Below are 14,645 nucleotides of genomic sequence, written 5' to 3' on the forward strand. Positions count from 1 at the left end.
TTTCTTTACTAACTAAGATTGCAAGTGAATAACAAGCTGTAAACTAAAATGCTAAGGTTGTAAACAATAATGAGAAAATGCTAAGGTAATGACTTCCCCTAATGATGGAATCCCTTCTGTTTATGCTTCATACAAATTTACCAACACACCTCTATCAATCATGAACGCTCATCTTACCGCAAATCTCTCCCGAGTAATCACAGTAATATACTCAATGCACTCTCCCGAGATACACTAGCTAGCTTTAATTAACACAGTTCACTTCAGATTGCACTCAAGGCTTCGTTATCCCTAATCCCGCCTTTAAACCCGCAGTTATAGATCCCTCTTATACTTTGGGAGTAGTATTGTTCAACAATAACCTAAATATGCACTCTCTCCCGAGTTATGCACAACTAATTGAGGATCCTGCCAATTAACTACAACAAGAACATAGTTGAACAAATAAAGATTGAAACTAGCAATTTGTATTCACATAAACAAGAAGTTCATCCCCCAATAGGTTCCATCAAAACCTTAGACAAAGGATTTAGCTACTCATAACTATGGGTAAACAAACTAAAACAATATTCATCATAAAACTTGCAAGAAAAATAAAGAAAAGAAGAAACCAAGATGTTTTGGGTGATCTCTCACACTTGTTCTTCTTGCCAAAAATACTCTCCAAAACAATACATGCCTCTCTTGGGCGAAGTCTAGTGTTTAAAATAGGGTTTTGGGCTAAAAATTCCGTGTTTTGCACTTTAGTCCCTGAACTTTCTCGCGCCTGCTCCTCTGAATCTCCTTCTGTCCGCGAGCAGTTTTCACCGCGGTTCTGTCGCGGTCGCAGTGGAACCGCAGCAGAATCATTTCTCTGATTCTTCAGCCTGTTTTTGCGTGGTTCACTTGGGATATTTCACGGATGGCCTCTCTTTCTTCAATTTTTGACTCCAAAAGTACTCTCTAGCCTTCCTTAGTCATATATAACCTGCAAGTCATGAAAAGCACTAATAAGAGCATTTTGTTATCACTTTTATTATCAAAACTATGCAAGAAGGCGGTTATTTAGGGCCTGAATATAGTGAAATTCACCTATTATCATTTTTTCAAATTTCCAACATCTAGGGTGTGTTTGGTATGAAGGAAAATATTTTCCGGAAAATATTTTTTAATTTTCCCATGTTTGGTTGGCTTAAATGTTTTGGAAAATATTTTTCTTATAAACTCATTTTCCTCCAATTGGAGGAAAATATTTTCCTTATCAAGAGAAGGGAAAATATTTTCCAAAACTCCTTCTCAACCTTCCCCACTCTCACCAACCCACCCCACCCCCTCTCTCCAAAAAAGGCTTCTTCTTTTTTTCAATTTTTTTTTCTGTTACCACTCACCCTACTACCCCTCCACCCCACCCCACCCCCACCCCCTTATTTTTTTTACAATTTCAAATTTCTATATTTTCGTTTTTCTGCACCAACATTTTCTTGGAAAATATTTTCCGTTATACCAAACACACTCCTAGTGATCTTAGTTTTTACTGCCAAATAGCAAACCAAAAATATTTTCATATGCTTCAAATTGTTCAAATCTATTTTGAAGTGAAAAAATAATCTTGTCTATTATGTATAAAAATAATCAACTCTAAATTGAGAAATTCCGGAGCATTTCCCCTTTAGTGAGTTGTGATGTAAATCCGAATTAATCGGGTGAGTGAATTTCAAATACCATATAATTAAACCAAAAAAAGGACTAAGTAGAATGATCAATAAGTATACAAGTAAAGATTCATTTGACACATGAATCTAAATATTATAAGATCTATCAATCTCAATCACTCCTATAATGACCTGGACAAAAAATCAATGTTAGCATTTAATTTGATAGAATTAAAAGGGGCAAAATTAATGATCATGTGAAGAAAATAAAAGAGAAAATTAATATGTTGATAGCATATTCACCAATTTTAAAATCCTACAACTACCTTCTTCCCCTCTCCCTTGCCTCATCTACTATCATAATTAATTAGTAGACTAGAATATCTTTTTTTTTTTTTTATTTTTTTTTTACACAAATTTTTGGACCAAACTAGTCATTTTCTTTGATCCTTTAAATAAATTCGGTAATCACACTACTCTATAGCTCCACTCCTGATCCTTTTTCTGCAAAATTCAGAATTCACAACTCCTGCATTTTCTTGTTTCCTTCTAAATATACCTGAAAATCCTATAAAGGAACTTTCTGTTCTTCCAATTTTATTGCCGTCCAAATTGTTTCAGTTTCACTATATATTCTCACTTTCTTCAACTTCTCCATATATGAAAGTTATCTCTAAATTTATTACTTGAAGATATTAACTGAGAATGGAGTTTGGTTTGATCAATGCTGCTCTTCTTGCATTTTTCTTCTTTCTTCGCTTCTGTTTTTCTGAAAAAGGTAACAAAATCTTACCCCTTTTTGCCTTTTTTTCTTCTAGTTGATTGTGAATTTGCTACAAAGAATACTGTCTTTTTTGTTATAGATTGAGACTTATAGCTTTACTTATTCCATACTGGGAATTAATTGCGGGAAATCGTCTGATGACACTTCTTACTACTATGTGTTTTTTAATAATATTTGATGATGATCAAGATAATTTCCGTGAAACTCTTTCATTTAATAGAAGTGAATTGTGATTCTCACGAAGCAAATAACATTTCCTATTGATTTTCATTATTCTGTACATAATTTAACCAATTTTAGCAGTTTGTCATATTTTTGAAGTTATTAATCCCAATTTTAATGAAAATTACTTTTGGATTCAAATTATACACACTAGTAATTAATACGTATAAATTTTTTATACTATCAGCGTAATGTGTTAACAGGTTAGTTAGCAACTGGAGTAACACTATTTATCATAGAATTTTACCAACAATTATCTTATAAGTGACTTCATTATTCAAATATTTTCTTCACTTTTAAAACAATAGAAATTAAACTCATTATTCATTAATTTACAGAATAAAAAATATTTTACTTGTCAATGTGTAGAAGTTAAAAGAAGTCTTTGTATGATTTGCAGCTCCAAACTACTCATTCATGCACCAAGCAACTACAGCTCCGGACACTTCATACTACGACTACATAATCATCGGCGGCGGCACCGCCGGCTGCCCATTAGCCGCCACACTTTCTCAGAACTACAGCGTTCTTTTACTCGAACGCGGCGGTTCACCTTATGGAAATCCAAATATCACGAATTTATCGGAATTCGGATCAGCACTTTCTGATCTCTCGCCAACTTCGCCTTCTCAGCGTTTCATTTCCGAGGACGGTGTAATTAACGCGCGTGCACGCGTTCTGGGCGGAGCAAGCTGCTTAAATGCCGGGTTTTATTCACGCGCCGGCACAAAGTACGTGAACCGCGTGGGGTGGGATGGTAAGCTGGTGAATGAATCGTATATTTGGGTGGAAAACAAAGTGGCGTTTCAGCCGCCGGTTAAGCAGTGGCAATCCGCCGTGCGCGACGGTCTTGTGGAATCTGGGGTGGTGCCATACAATGGTTTTACATATGATCATATAAATGGGACTAAGGTTGGTGGTACTATCTTCGACGCCAACGGCAGCCGCCACACGGCTGCCGATCTTCTTGAGTATGCTAACCCTAGTGGCATCATTGTCCTTTTGCATGCTTCTGTCCAAAAAATCTTGTTCAATACCAAAGGTACGTATATTTTTCTTGCATAATTTATTTTATATAACAATGTTTGACGGAAAAATAATTTAAGAAAGAAAGAGAATTTTGGAACATGTATATCAAAAGTATCCTTAGATAAGTATATAGTTTGAAATACGTCATGACATTTCTATCGTTATAAAGATATCATTTAGAGTAAAATAAATTTTTTAATAAACCTTCCAAATACAGAAAGATGCTATTTTTTTGGGTACATGCCACAAGGAAAGAGTCTTAAATAAATTTTAAAATAAATAAGTAAAAGAAATCCAAGCTATGCAGATTAGGAAGCAAATTGATTGTGATAAAAAAATAGATCGGGGGATTTTAAGTCAGTAGTTGTAGAATAATAATAACACATATTACTATAGTTCTAATGAAGAAAGTGTCAATATACTGTGAACTACAATTAATATTGATGGTGAGATTAAGGAATTTCATATTTTAAACTTTGGGTTAAAAAAGTAGTACTTAATAAAATAATGAGAAAACTGGATAGTATAGCCGTTGCCAAAAATAATAGATATACATATTTCATACATAATCAGTGCGTATATTTTGTATATTTGAGTAGCAGATACAATTATTTTTGACCGATAATCCAAATGTGTAACTTGAAGGAGTGGCAAGGCGAGTAGCTCGTGGTGTAGTATTTAGAGATGCATTAGGGAAGAAACACAAGGCATACTTGAAAAGAGGAGAAATGAATGAAGTAATTGTTTCATCTGGGGCACTTGGGAGCCCACAAATGTTAATGTTAAGTGGGGTAGGCCCATCAGCCCAATTAAAGGCCCATAACATCACGGTTGTATTGGATCAGCCCAATGTTGGTCAAGGCATGTCGGACAACCCAATGAATGCCATTTTTGTGCCATCACCTGTCCCTGTTGAAGTTTCTCTCATTCAAGTTGTTGGCATTACTCACTTTGGTAGCTATATTGAAGCTGCCTCCGGCGAGAACTTCGCCGGCCGTGAAACTCTAAGCGATTACGGAATGTTCTCTCCAAAGGTACTTTTTCAACTTTTGCACGATAAATATATTAAGAATAATTAACCCAAACAGCCGTCCACCCAATCACTTAACCTAAAGAAGTATAATATATGCTTAATTTATGTATTATATTGTGTATACTCCATGTATAATCTATGCATATAGTACATTTATTGGGCCTAGATATGCCCATTAGAGTCCTTCTATTTATTGGGCTTTTGACATATTTGCTCGGTCGATAAAAACTAATTACCGTCACTATCTAAATATACAAAAAAATAGACGGATTATGTATAAAATAAGTATGTTATATGTATATTATTTATTATATAAAATAAATGTTTTCTGGCTATTCTTTTGGGGGATTGTTATACAAATAGTCGGTCAAATTCAAGGTTTACTTTTTCTAGTTGGTATATATAGATTATATATATTTATACATATAATAATACATGAATTAATTCCAGTTAAAGTCCCAATTTTATTCTATTTTTAGTTTTGTTTAATTCAGCACAAAGTTGAAAAGAACCATTTTTTTTCATTTTTCAGATTGGGCAGCTATCAACAGTGCCACCAAAACAAAGAACACCAGAAGCCTTGGAAAAAGCCATAAATGCCATGAGTGAACTAGATGATTCAGCTTTTAGAGGAGGATTCATAATAGAAAAGATAATGGGCCCAATATCCACAGGACACTTGGAGCTCCGAACCCGGAACCCGAATGACAATCCATCAGTCACCTTCAACTACTTCAAACAGCCAGAGGACTTACAAAGATGTGTAAATGGGCTCAAAGTGATAGAAAACATAATTGAATCAAAATCATTCTCAAAATTCAGATATGATACAATTTCAATACCAGCATTACTCAATTTGACAGCAAGTGCTCCAGTGAATTTATTGCCAAGACATGACAATGTTTCAGTGTCCTTAGAACAATTTTGTAAGGACACAGTTATGACAATTTGGCATTATCATGGAGGGTGTCAAGTTGGTAGGGTGGTTGATCAAGATTATAAGGTTATTGGGATTGGAAAATTAAGGGTAATTGATGGTTCAACTTTTAGTTACTCTCCTGGAACTAATCCTCAAGCCACTGTCATGATGCTAGGAAGGTTAGTACTAATTTATATAAAATACCATGAAGGAGATCGGAGCAAGTTGTCTCCATGTGACCTATTGTCACGGGTTCAAATGGTGGAATTAGCTTGCGTCAGGGTAGGCTGCCTACATCACACCCCTTGGAGCAACAGTAAAGTTGTATCCGTGTGATCTATAGGTCACGAGATCAAGCTGTGGAATAAGCCACTGATGCTTGCATCAGCGTAGGCTGCCTACATCACACCCTTTGGAGCAACGGTAAAATTGTCTCTGTATGACCTATAGGTCGCAGGTTCAAGCCGTGGAATCAGCCATTGATACTTGCTTCAGGGTAGGTTGCCTACATCACACCCATTGGAGCAACAGTAAAGTTGTCTCCATGTGGCCTATAAATCACGTGTTCAAGCCGTAGAATCAGCCACCAATGCTTGCGTTAGGATAGACTGTCTAAATCACACCCCTTGGAATGTCGCTCTTGCCGAATCCTGTGTAAATGCGGAATGCTTTGTACCCGAGCTAGCCTTTTTTTTACTAGTACTATAGTATATATAAATGTCTTAGTTCTTGAAAAATGTGATGATTACTAAAAGGAATTTTTTTTTGTGTGTGTGTGAAATGTGCAGGTATATGGGAGTAAGAATACTGAATGAGAGACTTGCAAAAGAGAAGAGTCATTAATTGATGATGTAATTCGTTTTTTTTCTTGTTTTGTTACCTTTTGTTTGAATAGGTGCATGGATTAAGAACATGTACGTATACCATTATATATGATGTTTATTGTCTTCATTCTCTGTAATAATTCCAAAGTTTTAATACTCCTATGTTTTAGAGGTTTGTCAAGACGTTTTGAGTTTATTCTGGAAAATAGAAGGGATTCTGGACTATAATATGTTGAAATTCTCTTTCACTTCTTTCTTTTGCTTTTAAATTGCACATACAGGCATCAAAATTTAATGACGGAATTATTTGATGAATGTTTCTTTCTTCTTTTTTAATTTATAATTAAACCTCCCTACCTGTATGGGCTTTTATTGTATTATTTGTTAATAATAGTATTTACGATATATTCTTCTTTCTATTTCCTCTTTTTTTTTTTTTTTCCAATTCAACCAGAAATTCTCGTATCCAAGACCCTCAAAAGATCAAGTACTTTAATATATATACTTAATTCTTGCTATTTGCTGGCCTAAATGGAAAATATTTAGGAGCAGAGAAAGGGGTGGGGTTGCGGTGTGGAAGAATATGACAAAGAATATACCTCAAAGGAGGAAAAGAGTGTTGCCACCTACTCATAACTAGTTGCGTAGAAGCAAAAGTAGGATTCTCTCTGTTAAAGGGTATGCTCGCTTCATTTATTCCGAAATATTTTGACTGTTACGGCAAAATGCTGTTATAGAAGATATACTATATTATAACATAGCAGGAAAATTATTTTCATAAAAAACGTAATTTTTATAGTAAATGGCTGTTATATATAGTCATGCTATTATTCATATATCTATTCTTGTCTCTCTCTCACACACACAACATCCAGAGAGAGAAAGGTCTTGTAAGAGAAGAGAGTCAAGATCATGCTAACTGGAATCTAAATTAACATGTGGAGATATATGAGGAGGAATAAGATCATTAATTGATCAGTCCTTTTTTCAGATAAAAGAAGCTTTTGCATGGAATGCTCAAAAGCAAGGCATCATATAAGAGGATATCCATTCATTCCTTTGGCATAATTCAATGGCATATCCTGGCGTTTTATAACCCTATAATCTTGAACCAGTTATAAATTCTGCTCTCCACAGTCCAATTTCCTTATATGGAGATTCAGAAATAAGCTTCAGATTTTGAAATGTATCATAAGTGGACCAGTTGTAGGGCAGCACTCCGTTTGGCAGATATTTAGTTATCAACACGTATTCACGTACATTTGTTATCTGCCAAAGGAGAGTTGCCCTATAATTGTTTCTGCTTAATTTTTTATATGAGAAACAAAAGAATCATGTGCCTCTTCTTTACGTACATTTGGGGATTCCTTAATTTTCTTTAGTTGGTAAGTGCTTACTTTGATTTAGTCTAAATATGGTCTAATTATCATTGTGTTATGCGATTAATGTTCTGGTAATTTAGTTTAGCTATATATCATACGATGAGAATCTGTGATGTCCATGACGGAGAGCGGGCTGATGAGGGCGGGTCAAGCAGGACTGACAGGCTTCTCGGCTAGAAAGTTTCTGAAGAAGAGATGCACATGTTACTTTAAGCAAATCTCACATCAGAATGTGAGAGAAAGTTAAAGAGCTTTATAAGATATGACACAAGTTCACATGGTACATTCACATTTGGAGTTCAAGGTAACGTACCCCGAAGGAAAAATCCGCGCAAGCCTAGGCCCAAAGCGGATAATATGTGCCATGGGCTTGAATGGTGACAAAATCTTTCATAATTTCAGAAGCTATGCAGTTCGGTTATTGAGCTTGAAAGTAATTTTGGCATGTTAGGTGCCTAGCTGGAAATCATTTTGCAAACTACAAATATTAATAATTCGCAGACAAGTTTGTGTGAATAACCTAAACCTAAAGTAGTCACACGTTTGTAATAAAATGAGTTGGTTCGTCCTGTGGACATTGATCATTTTTGAAAAGAAATAGACATCCCCATATACTTCACTATCGGTTGGTGGACGATATAGTCTAATCATACTAAATTAGGCCTCTAAATCTGCGAGCTTCATTTAATTTGTAAGAAGATAATTGACATTCCTAGCAGGTGTTCAACAGTATCTTTTTGACAAATAAGGGTCAATTTTTATTATTTTTAAGGCACGCAAGAGGTGCATGTTATTTACGAAGCAAAAACTTATAATTGGATTGAAATGAATTAGGAAATGGCCAAAAAGACAAAGTTTTACCTTGTTACACAGTGTAGCAAGAAAATACACAAAATAAGTTTATGACGAAGGGGTGTCAATTAACAACCTCAGTGACTCTGCCACTAGCCACATTTGTGCAAAATTGTCTTGAAACAGACGAAAAATCTGGAGAGCCTAACGGTGCTTCAAGCCAGAAAAGAGAGAAGAAGAATGATGCAACTATCTAATAGAGATCACAGTGAGCGCCAGGACAATTATTTTTGGAAAAAAATCAGAATAACCAGATTTACAATTGTTAATTGAAAAAATTAGCCTTAGTTTCAAAATTACTAGAAATTTAGCCACTTTTTTATGTGAAAATAAAATTTGCACAAAAACATCCTTATAATCTGGAAATTTTCTGGCATAATATATTGGAGTTTAACTTTTTCACATATGAGATTTCAGCATAATGTGTTGGAATTCATAATGTGCTGAATTTCCAACATAATATGCTAGAAGTTTATATGCATGAATTTCATAATCCAGCATATTATGCTGAAACTTTCCGTGATTCATCTAGGATACTTTTGTCCAGAGTTTATCTCCGCATTAAATAGTGGGCTACCTTTCAATAACTTTACAAATACTAGCTATTTTTTGAATAACCACCCTTAAAAATGGCTATGCCATGCCATTTTGACAATTATTTTGTCTAGACTCTAAGAGTGAACTTGATACTAAAAGATTAGTAGGGTGGCCCAAGTCAGTTTGGCCACAACAAACAAGACGTATTCGGATCGAATTTATACCACTACAAACGCCAAACGTAGTGTATGTTGAGATGGCCGAGTTGGTCTAAGGCGCCAGATTAAGGTTCTGGTCCGAAAGGGCGTGGGTTCAAATCCCACTCTCAACATTCCACATTTTTTGAGTTTTTGATGGGGGAAAAAAAAATTTCCTTTCCCATTTTAACTTATGGAATAATTTTTATCAATCAATGTAGTAATTTATAAAAATTCTATCTAAATAACATACCAATCAATCGTATACATTTTCTCTTGCCACTATCCACTTCAATGTTCTTATTAATCAAATAGGACTAACTGCTTTTCTCTATACATTCTAGACTTGAAAGAGATTGAAAAGTTAGACATGACCCCATATATCTGTTATTATCCACACTTTATTTTTAGCTATTAGGCCGTGTACAATAAGCTAGTTGACTTAGTCAACTCAAATTTAATTTTGTAGTATTAAACTAGCAATTTGCTACGCAATTTCCCTTTTCACAAGATATCATTATTATCTTACTTTTATATTTTTGAAAATTTAATTTGGGGAGGTCAACTCAAATTTAATTTTGTAGTATTAAATTAGCAATTTGCTACGCAATTCCCCTTTTCACAAGATGCCATTATTATCTTACTTTTATATTATTAAAAATTTAATTTGGGGAATATGCGCCCAATGGATGTGATGTAAGCAGTCTACCCTAATGCTTACCTTGATGCTTGCATTAGGGTAGACGGTGGCGGAACCACATTGAAACAAGGGGTGTTAAGCGACACCCCTTCGCAGGAAAATTACAATATTTTGCTAGATAAATTTTTTTATTATGTACATTTACTATATGTTGACTCCCCTTGACTTTTTGATGTATCTAATTATTTATATTTTGACATCCCTTGATGAAAATTATGGATCATCCATTGAGGGTAGACTGCCTACATCACACCCATTTAGAGTGCAGTCAGCCCTTTTCCGAACCCTACATGAATGGGAGATACTTCGTGCATCGAGGCATGTAATTTTTACTGGTCAGATATACAACTCAGACTTAGCTATGTATTTGTACAAACTTTTTTCCTATATTGATTGGAGAAGTTTTATTTTGTGTCTCATACAACTTACACTAGTTGTATGAGGCTCCTTTTTGTCTTACAAATTTGTGGATCCCAATCGGCCAATCTTACACTTTTGGATCCACAAAAATCTGGGTCCACAAAACCGTGAGACAAAAAAGTTACTTCATACAACTAGTGTCAGTTGTATGAGACACAAAATAAAATTTTCCATAATTTTCTTAGTATCAACCGCCCAAACGGCTAAAGTGAATATACAGCTAATCTAATTTTTTTTATTTTTAATATTATTCTTCGGGTACATATCTTACCGATCTTAATTAACTTGAATTGAGACCTAGTTGATTGACTTTTGGTATCACAGACCTAGTTTATTTTTAAGTCTTGAAGATTTTAAGTTATGGCTGGTTTCAGCTAACTTGTGAAGAAACTTCTATTGAACTAAATGCCAACAAAAAAAGCAGTTTGGTACACAAAGCATCTCGTGTTCACGCAGAATTTGGGAAAAGGCCGCACTCTAAGGGATGTAATATAGACATTCTATCCTAATCCAAGCATTATTAACTGCTTCTACGACTCGAACCTGAACTAAATGCCAGCAAAAGAAAAGATAATTTTTCCAGGGTATGTTACAACTGATATTATTAGTGGGACATGTACCATAGTGAGTGAAAGCAACAAGACTACACAGAATTTTGGAAACTTTGAATTAAATTGTGAAAACTGACCACGTAAACCAAGTCCAAGAATTCATTGAGAAAAAATCATTCTTGTTAAGTTTCTATGGAAAATGATAGATAGTGCCGGCCACTACAAAAAGCATAATTAATCCATCCTTCTCTGCTTGTTTTTTTGCTCTTTATGTCACGTTTCCAGCTAAGTTTTCCAAAGCCACTTCCACATATTTTTGGATTCTAATATAATCCTAAGATTGTTTTGATGGAAAATTTTAGGCATATAATCTGTCAAGATTAGTATTAATCGGCAGGATTAATGACTTGTTCTAGTGTTTAATCAGAAAAATTAAATGATTTATGTAGTGGCTATTCACATAAAAGACCAGGTCTAAATTTCGATACAACAACAACAATAACATATAGAGTATATTCTCACAAAATGGGATTTGGGAAGGTACAAATGCGAATTCAGGATTTAAATTTATGGGTTCAACCTTTAATATTTTTAGTATTGAACTTATTATATTTTTGTAAAAAAAATGAGTTCATATCTACTCTTTGTTGTAACTATAGTGAACTCTTATACATGAATTTCCGTGTCGAAAGTACTGGATTCATATGAATCCGATGATATTATAGTGGATCCGTCCCTGAGAGGTAGTATGTACGCGGTCCTTACCCCTACCTTGTGAAGGTAGAAGGTTGTTTGTGAAAGACCCTCGGCTCAATAAAGCAGAATCACAACAATTATAATAATGAACTATGAAAAACGAAATAGTAACAACAACCAGAAAATACAGGTGTAAATGTCAATATAGTACTAAATGTCCTATGAGAAAATACATTTGAGAGGGCATTATAAGTTGAGATTGAAATAGTCAATCATGTTTGTAAAGTGCTAACTATTGCTCTCTAGACTAGGCTAAATAACTCAATTTAGTTTACACTTTCACTTGCTGCAGCAATCAAAAAACCAGCAAAAAAACCAAAAGATACTAAATCAAGAATGCAATCACCTTGTCTTAGATTGACAAGAGAAGGTTGTTTCAATTGTTGCTGCCAAAATTCCCATGGAAACCAAAACCACAACTCTAAAATCAGCACAATCATCACTTGTCATCGCGAATTTATCGATACAATGGCTTCTTCTATCCAACCAAATTCTCAATTCACTAACCATGAGTGTTTGCCTTCATGTTTAGAATTGTTTACAAGCTTAAAAGAAGCATATCCACACTACAACCAGACTAATCTAGCTGATGAAATCCGATCACAAGAATACTATCATCTTTCTATATCAAAACATGTTTGTCTTGATTATATTGGCAGTGGTCTTTTTTCTTACTACCAACAACAAGGGTGTCATTCAATAGATGATTCAATCGCGTCTTCGTCATCAGCTCCTCCTCCTCCAACTCAACAATCTGATTCTGTCAATGAGCCTTTCTTTAACATATCATACAAGTCAGTAAGTTTAAGTACTCAGTTGCTATATGGAGGCCAAGAATCAGAGTTAGAGTCTAAAATGAGGGAAAGGATCATGAAATACATGAATATTTCTAAGTATGATTATTCTATGGTTTTCACAGCTAACCAATCTTCTGCTTTTAAACTATTGGCTGACTCTTATCCTTTTGAGTCCAATCACAACCTTGTTACTACTTATGATTATGAAAATGAAGCCGTTGAAGGAATGATAGATAGCGCGAAAAGGAAAGGTGCTCGAGTAGTATCAGCAGAATTCTCATGGCTTAATTTGAGAGTAAATTCAAGAAAATTGAGAAAGATGTTAGTTATCAAGAAAAATGCTAAAAAGAAAAGGGGTTTGTTTGTTTTTCCTCTTCAGTCTAAAGTAACAGGCATAAGATATTCTTATCAATGGATGAATATTGCACAAGAAAATGGTTGGCATGTCTTGTTTGATGCATCTGCATTAGGTCCTAAGGAAATGGAAACTTTAGGCCTCTCAATATTTCAGCCTGATTTTCTCATTTGCTCTTTCTACAAAGTATTTGGTGAAAATCCATCTGGTTTTTGTTGTCTGTTTGTGAAAAATTCAAGCATATCAGTGCTCAACAAATCCTCCACTAGCTTTGGAATTATTAGTCTTGTTCCAGCAACAAAACCATTTGATAAAAATTCTTCTTTTTCTTCATCACAATCAGTTCAAGAAGTGAGCCAAGAAAACTCTACTGAATTTCAAGAACTCAAACAAGTGTCTGAAGAACCAAAGCCAATACTCACATTGTTCGAAATATTAAACTGGGGTCTGAAATCCAACAATAACAAATACAAAAAGGTAGAATCAAAGACGAGTATGAGTTCTGATGAGCTAGAATGTAGAGGCTTGGATCATGCTGATAAATTAGGCCTGGTTTTAATCAGTAGTAGAGCAAGATACCTTGTAAACTGGCTGATAAACGCGTTAACGCGCCTTCAACATCCTCATGCTGGAGATATTCATCCTCCTTTAGTGAAAATCTATGGACCAAAGATAAGTTTCAACAGAGGACTAGCTGTGGCATTCAATGTGTTTGATTGGAAAGGTCAAAAGGTTGATCCAACACTAGTACAGAAGCTAGCGGATCGCAACAATATATCCATTTCTTGTGCATTTTTGCAGCATATATGGTTTTCAAAAATGTATGATGATGAAAAGAAGACAATCTTGGAAACAAGAAGTGGTGAAGTGAGAGATAATAAGAAGGGGAAATTGAATTGTGGTGTATCAGTTATAACTGTTTCAATTGCGATGATGACAAACTTTGAAGATTTGTATAGGCTGTGGAGTTTTATAGCTAGATTCTTGGATGCTGATTTTGTTGAGAAAGAAAGATGGAGATACAAGGCACTTAATCAAACAACTATTGAAGTGTAGTGGAAATCTTTTTTTGCAAGAACAACTCCATTAATTGCCGAGGGTTTATCAGAAATGGCCTCACTACTTTCATAAAGTAGGGGTAAGACTACGTATATACTATCCTCCCCTGATCCCACTTGTAGGATTACGCTGGGTTTGTTGTTATTGTTGTTGTAGTAAGAATGACTCCATTAATTCTTTCATTCTTTTTTCATTACATTTTGATTTGTGAAGATGGACTCAATAGTGTTAGAATTAGAAGCATTGTGAATCACTTGTGTTGCAAGAACACTATAAATGGTTTAAATTTGTCTGTAAATATGTTCCTATGACATGCCAAAAAGACAATTACACATTAAATTTGTCCCTATGACTTGCCAAAAGGATAATAACTCATGTAGATTTTTCACGTGGCACATAATTTTGGATCATCTATTCAATTTGTACCCACTTTTTAAAATAAGTTTAATTGATACCTAATTTTTGTATTACTTCTGATACATATACTTTTCTCTTCTTTACTGCTGTTTCTTCTTCTTCGTGCTTAGAGTTTCTTCTTCTTTTTAATTGCAAAATGGATTTGTTAAATTTATTGTTGGTTTGACAATTAAATGATTG

At 34.6% G+C, this 14,645-nt stretch overlaps 2 protein-coding genes and 1 non-coding gene across 3 annotated transcripts; all 3 read left to right on the plus strand.

Moving 5' to 3' along the window:
- The first annotated feature begins 1,926 nt into the window (after positions 1-1,926).
- Positions 1,927-6,690, plus strand: LOC107777350 (protein HOTHEAD-like). Its single transcript, XM_016597357.2, has 5 exons — positions 1,927-2,409; positions 3,038-3,679; positions 4,312-4,700; positions 5,232-5,797; positions 6,407-6,690. The coding sequence occupies exons 1-5, from the start codon at positions 2,337-2,339 to the stop codon at positions 6,459-6,461; spliced, it is 1,725 nt and encodes a 574-aa protein (XP_016452843.1). The 5' UTR covers positions 1,927-2,336; the 3' UTR covers positions 6,462-6,690.
- A 2,773-nt stretch (positions 6,691-9,463) lies between these two features.
- Positions 9,464-9,544, plus strand: TRNAL-AAG (transfer RNA leucine (anticodon AAG)). Its single transcript has one exon. It is a non-coding gene; the product is annotated as a tRNA-Leu (tRNA).
- Positions 9,545-11,991: 2,447 nt separating this feature from the next.
- On the plus strand, positions 11,992-14,395 carry LOC107777351 (molybdenum cofactor sulfurase-like). Its single transcript, XM_016597358.2, has one exon. The coding sequence runs from the start codon at positions 12,174-12,176 to the stop codon at positions 14,043-14,045; it is 1,872 nt and encodes a 623-aa protein (XP_016452844.1). The 5' UTR covers positions 11,992-12,173; the 3' UTR covers positions 14,046-14,395.
- Positions 14,396-14,645: the final 250 nt, after the last annotated feature.

The sequence above is a fragment of the Nicotiana tabacum genome, chromosome 1 (genome assembly GCF_000715075.1).
Source record: "Nicotiana tabacum cultivar K326 chromosome 1, ASM71507v2, whole genome shotgun sequence".
Lineage (NCBI taxonomy): Eukaryota > Viridiplantae > Streptophyta > Magnoliopsida > Solanales > Solanaceae > Nicotiana > Nicotiana tabacum.

Coding starts and splice junctions, on each gene's coding strand:
- LOC107777350 (XM_016597357.2), top strand. CDS start 2,337: ATGGAGTTTGGTTTGATCAATGCTGCTCTTCTTGCATTTTTCTTCTTT. Junction 2,410..3,037: donor CTTCTGTTTTTCTGAAAAAG/GTAACAAAATCT, acceptor TATGATTTGCAG/CTCCAAACTACTCATTCATG. Junction 3,680..4,311: donor AATCTTGTTCAATACCAAAG/GTACGTATATTT, acceptor TGTAACTTGAAG/GAGTGGCAAGGCGAGTAGCT.
- LOC107777351 (XM_016597358.2), top strand. CDS start 12,174: ATGCAATCACCTTGTCTTAGATTGACAAGAGAAGGTTGTTTCAATTGT.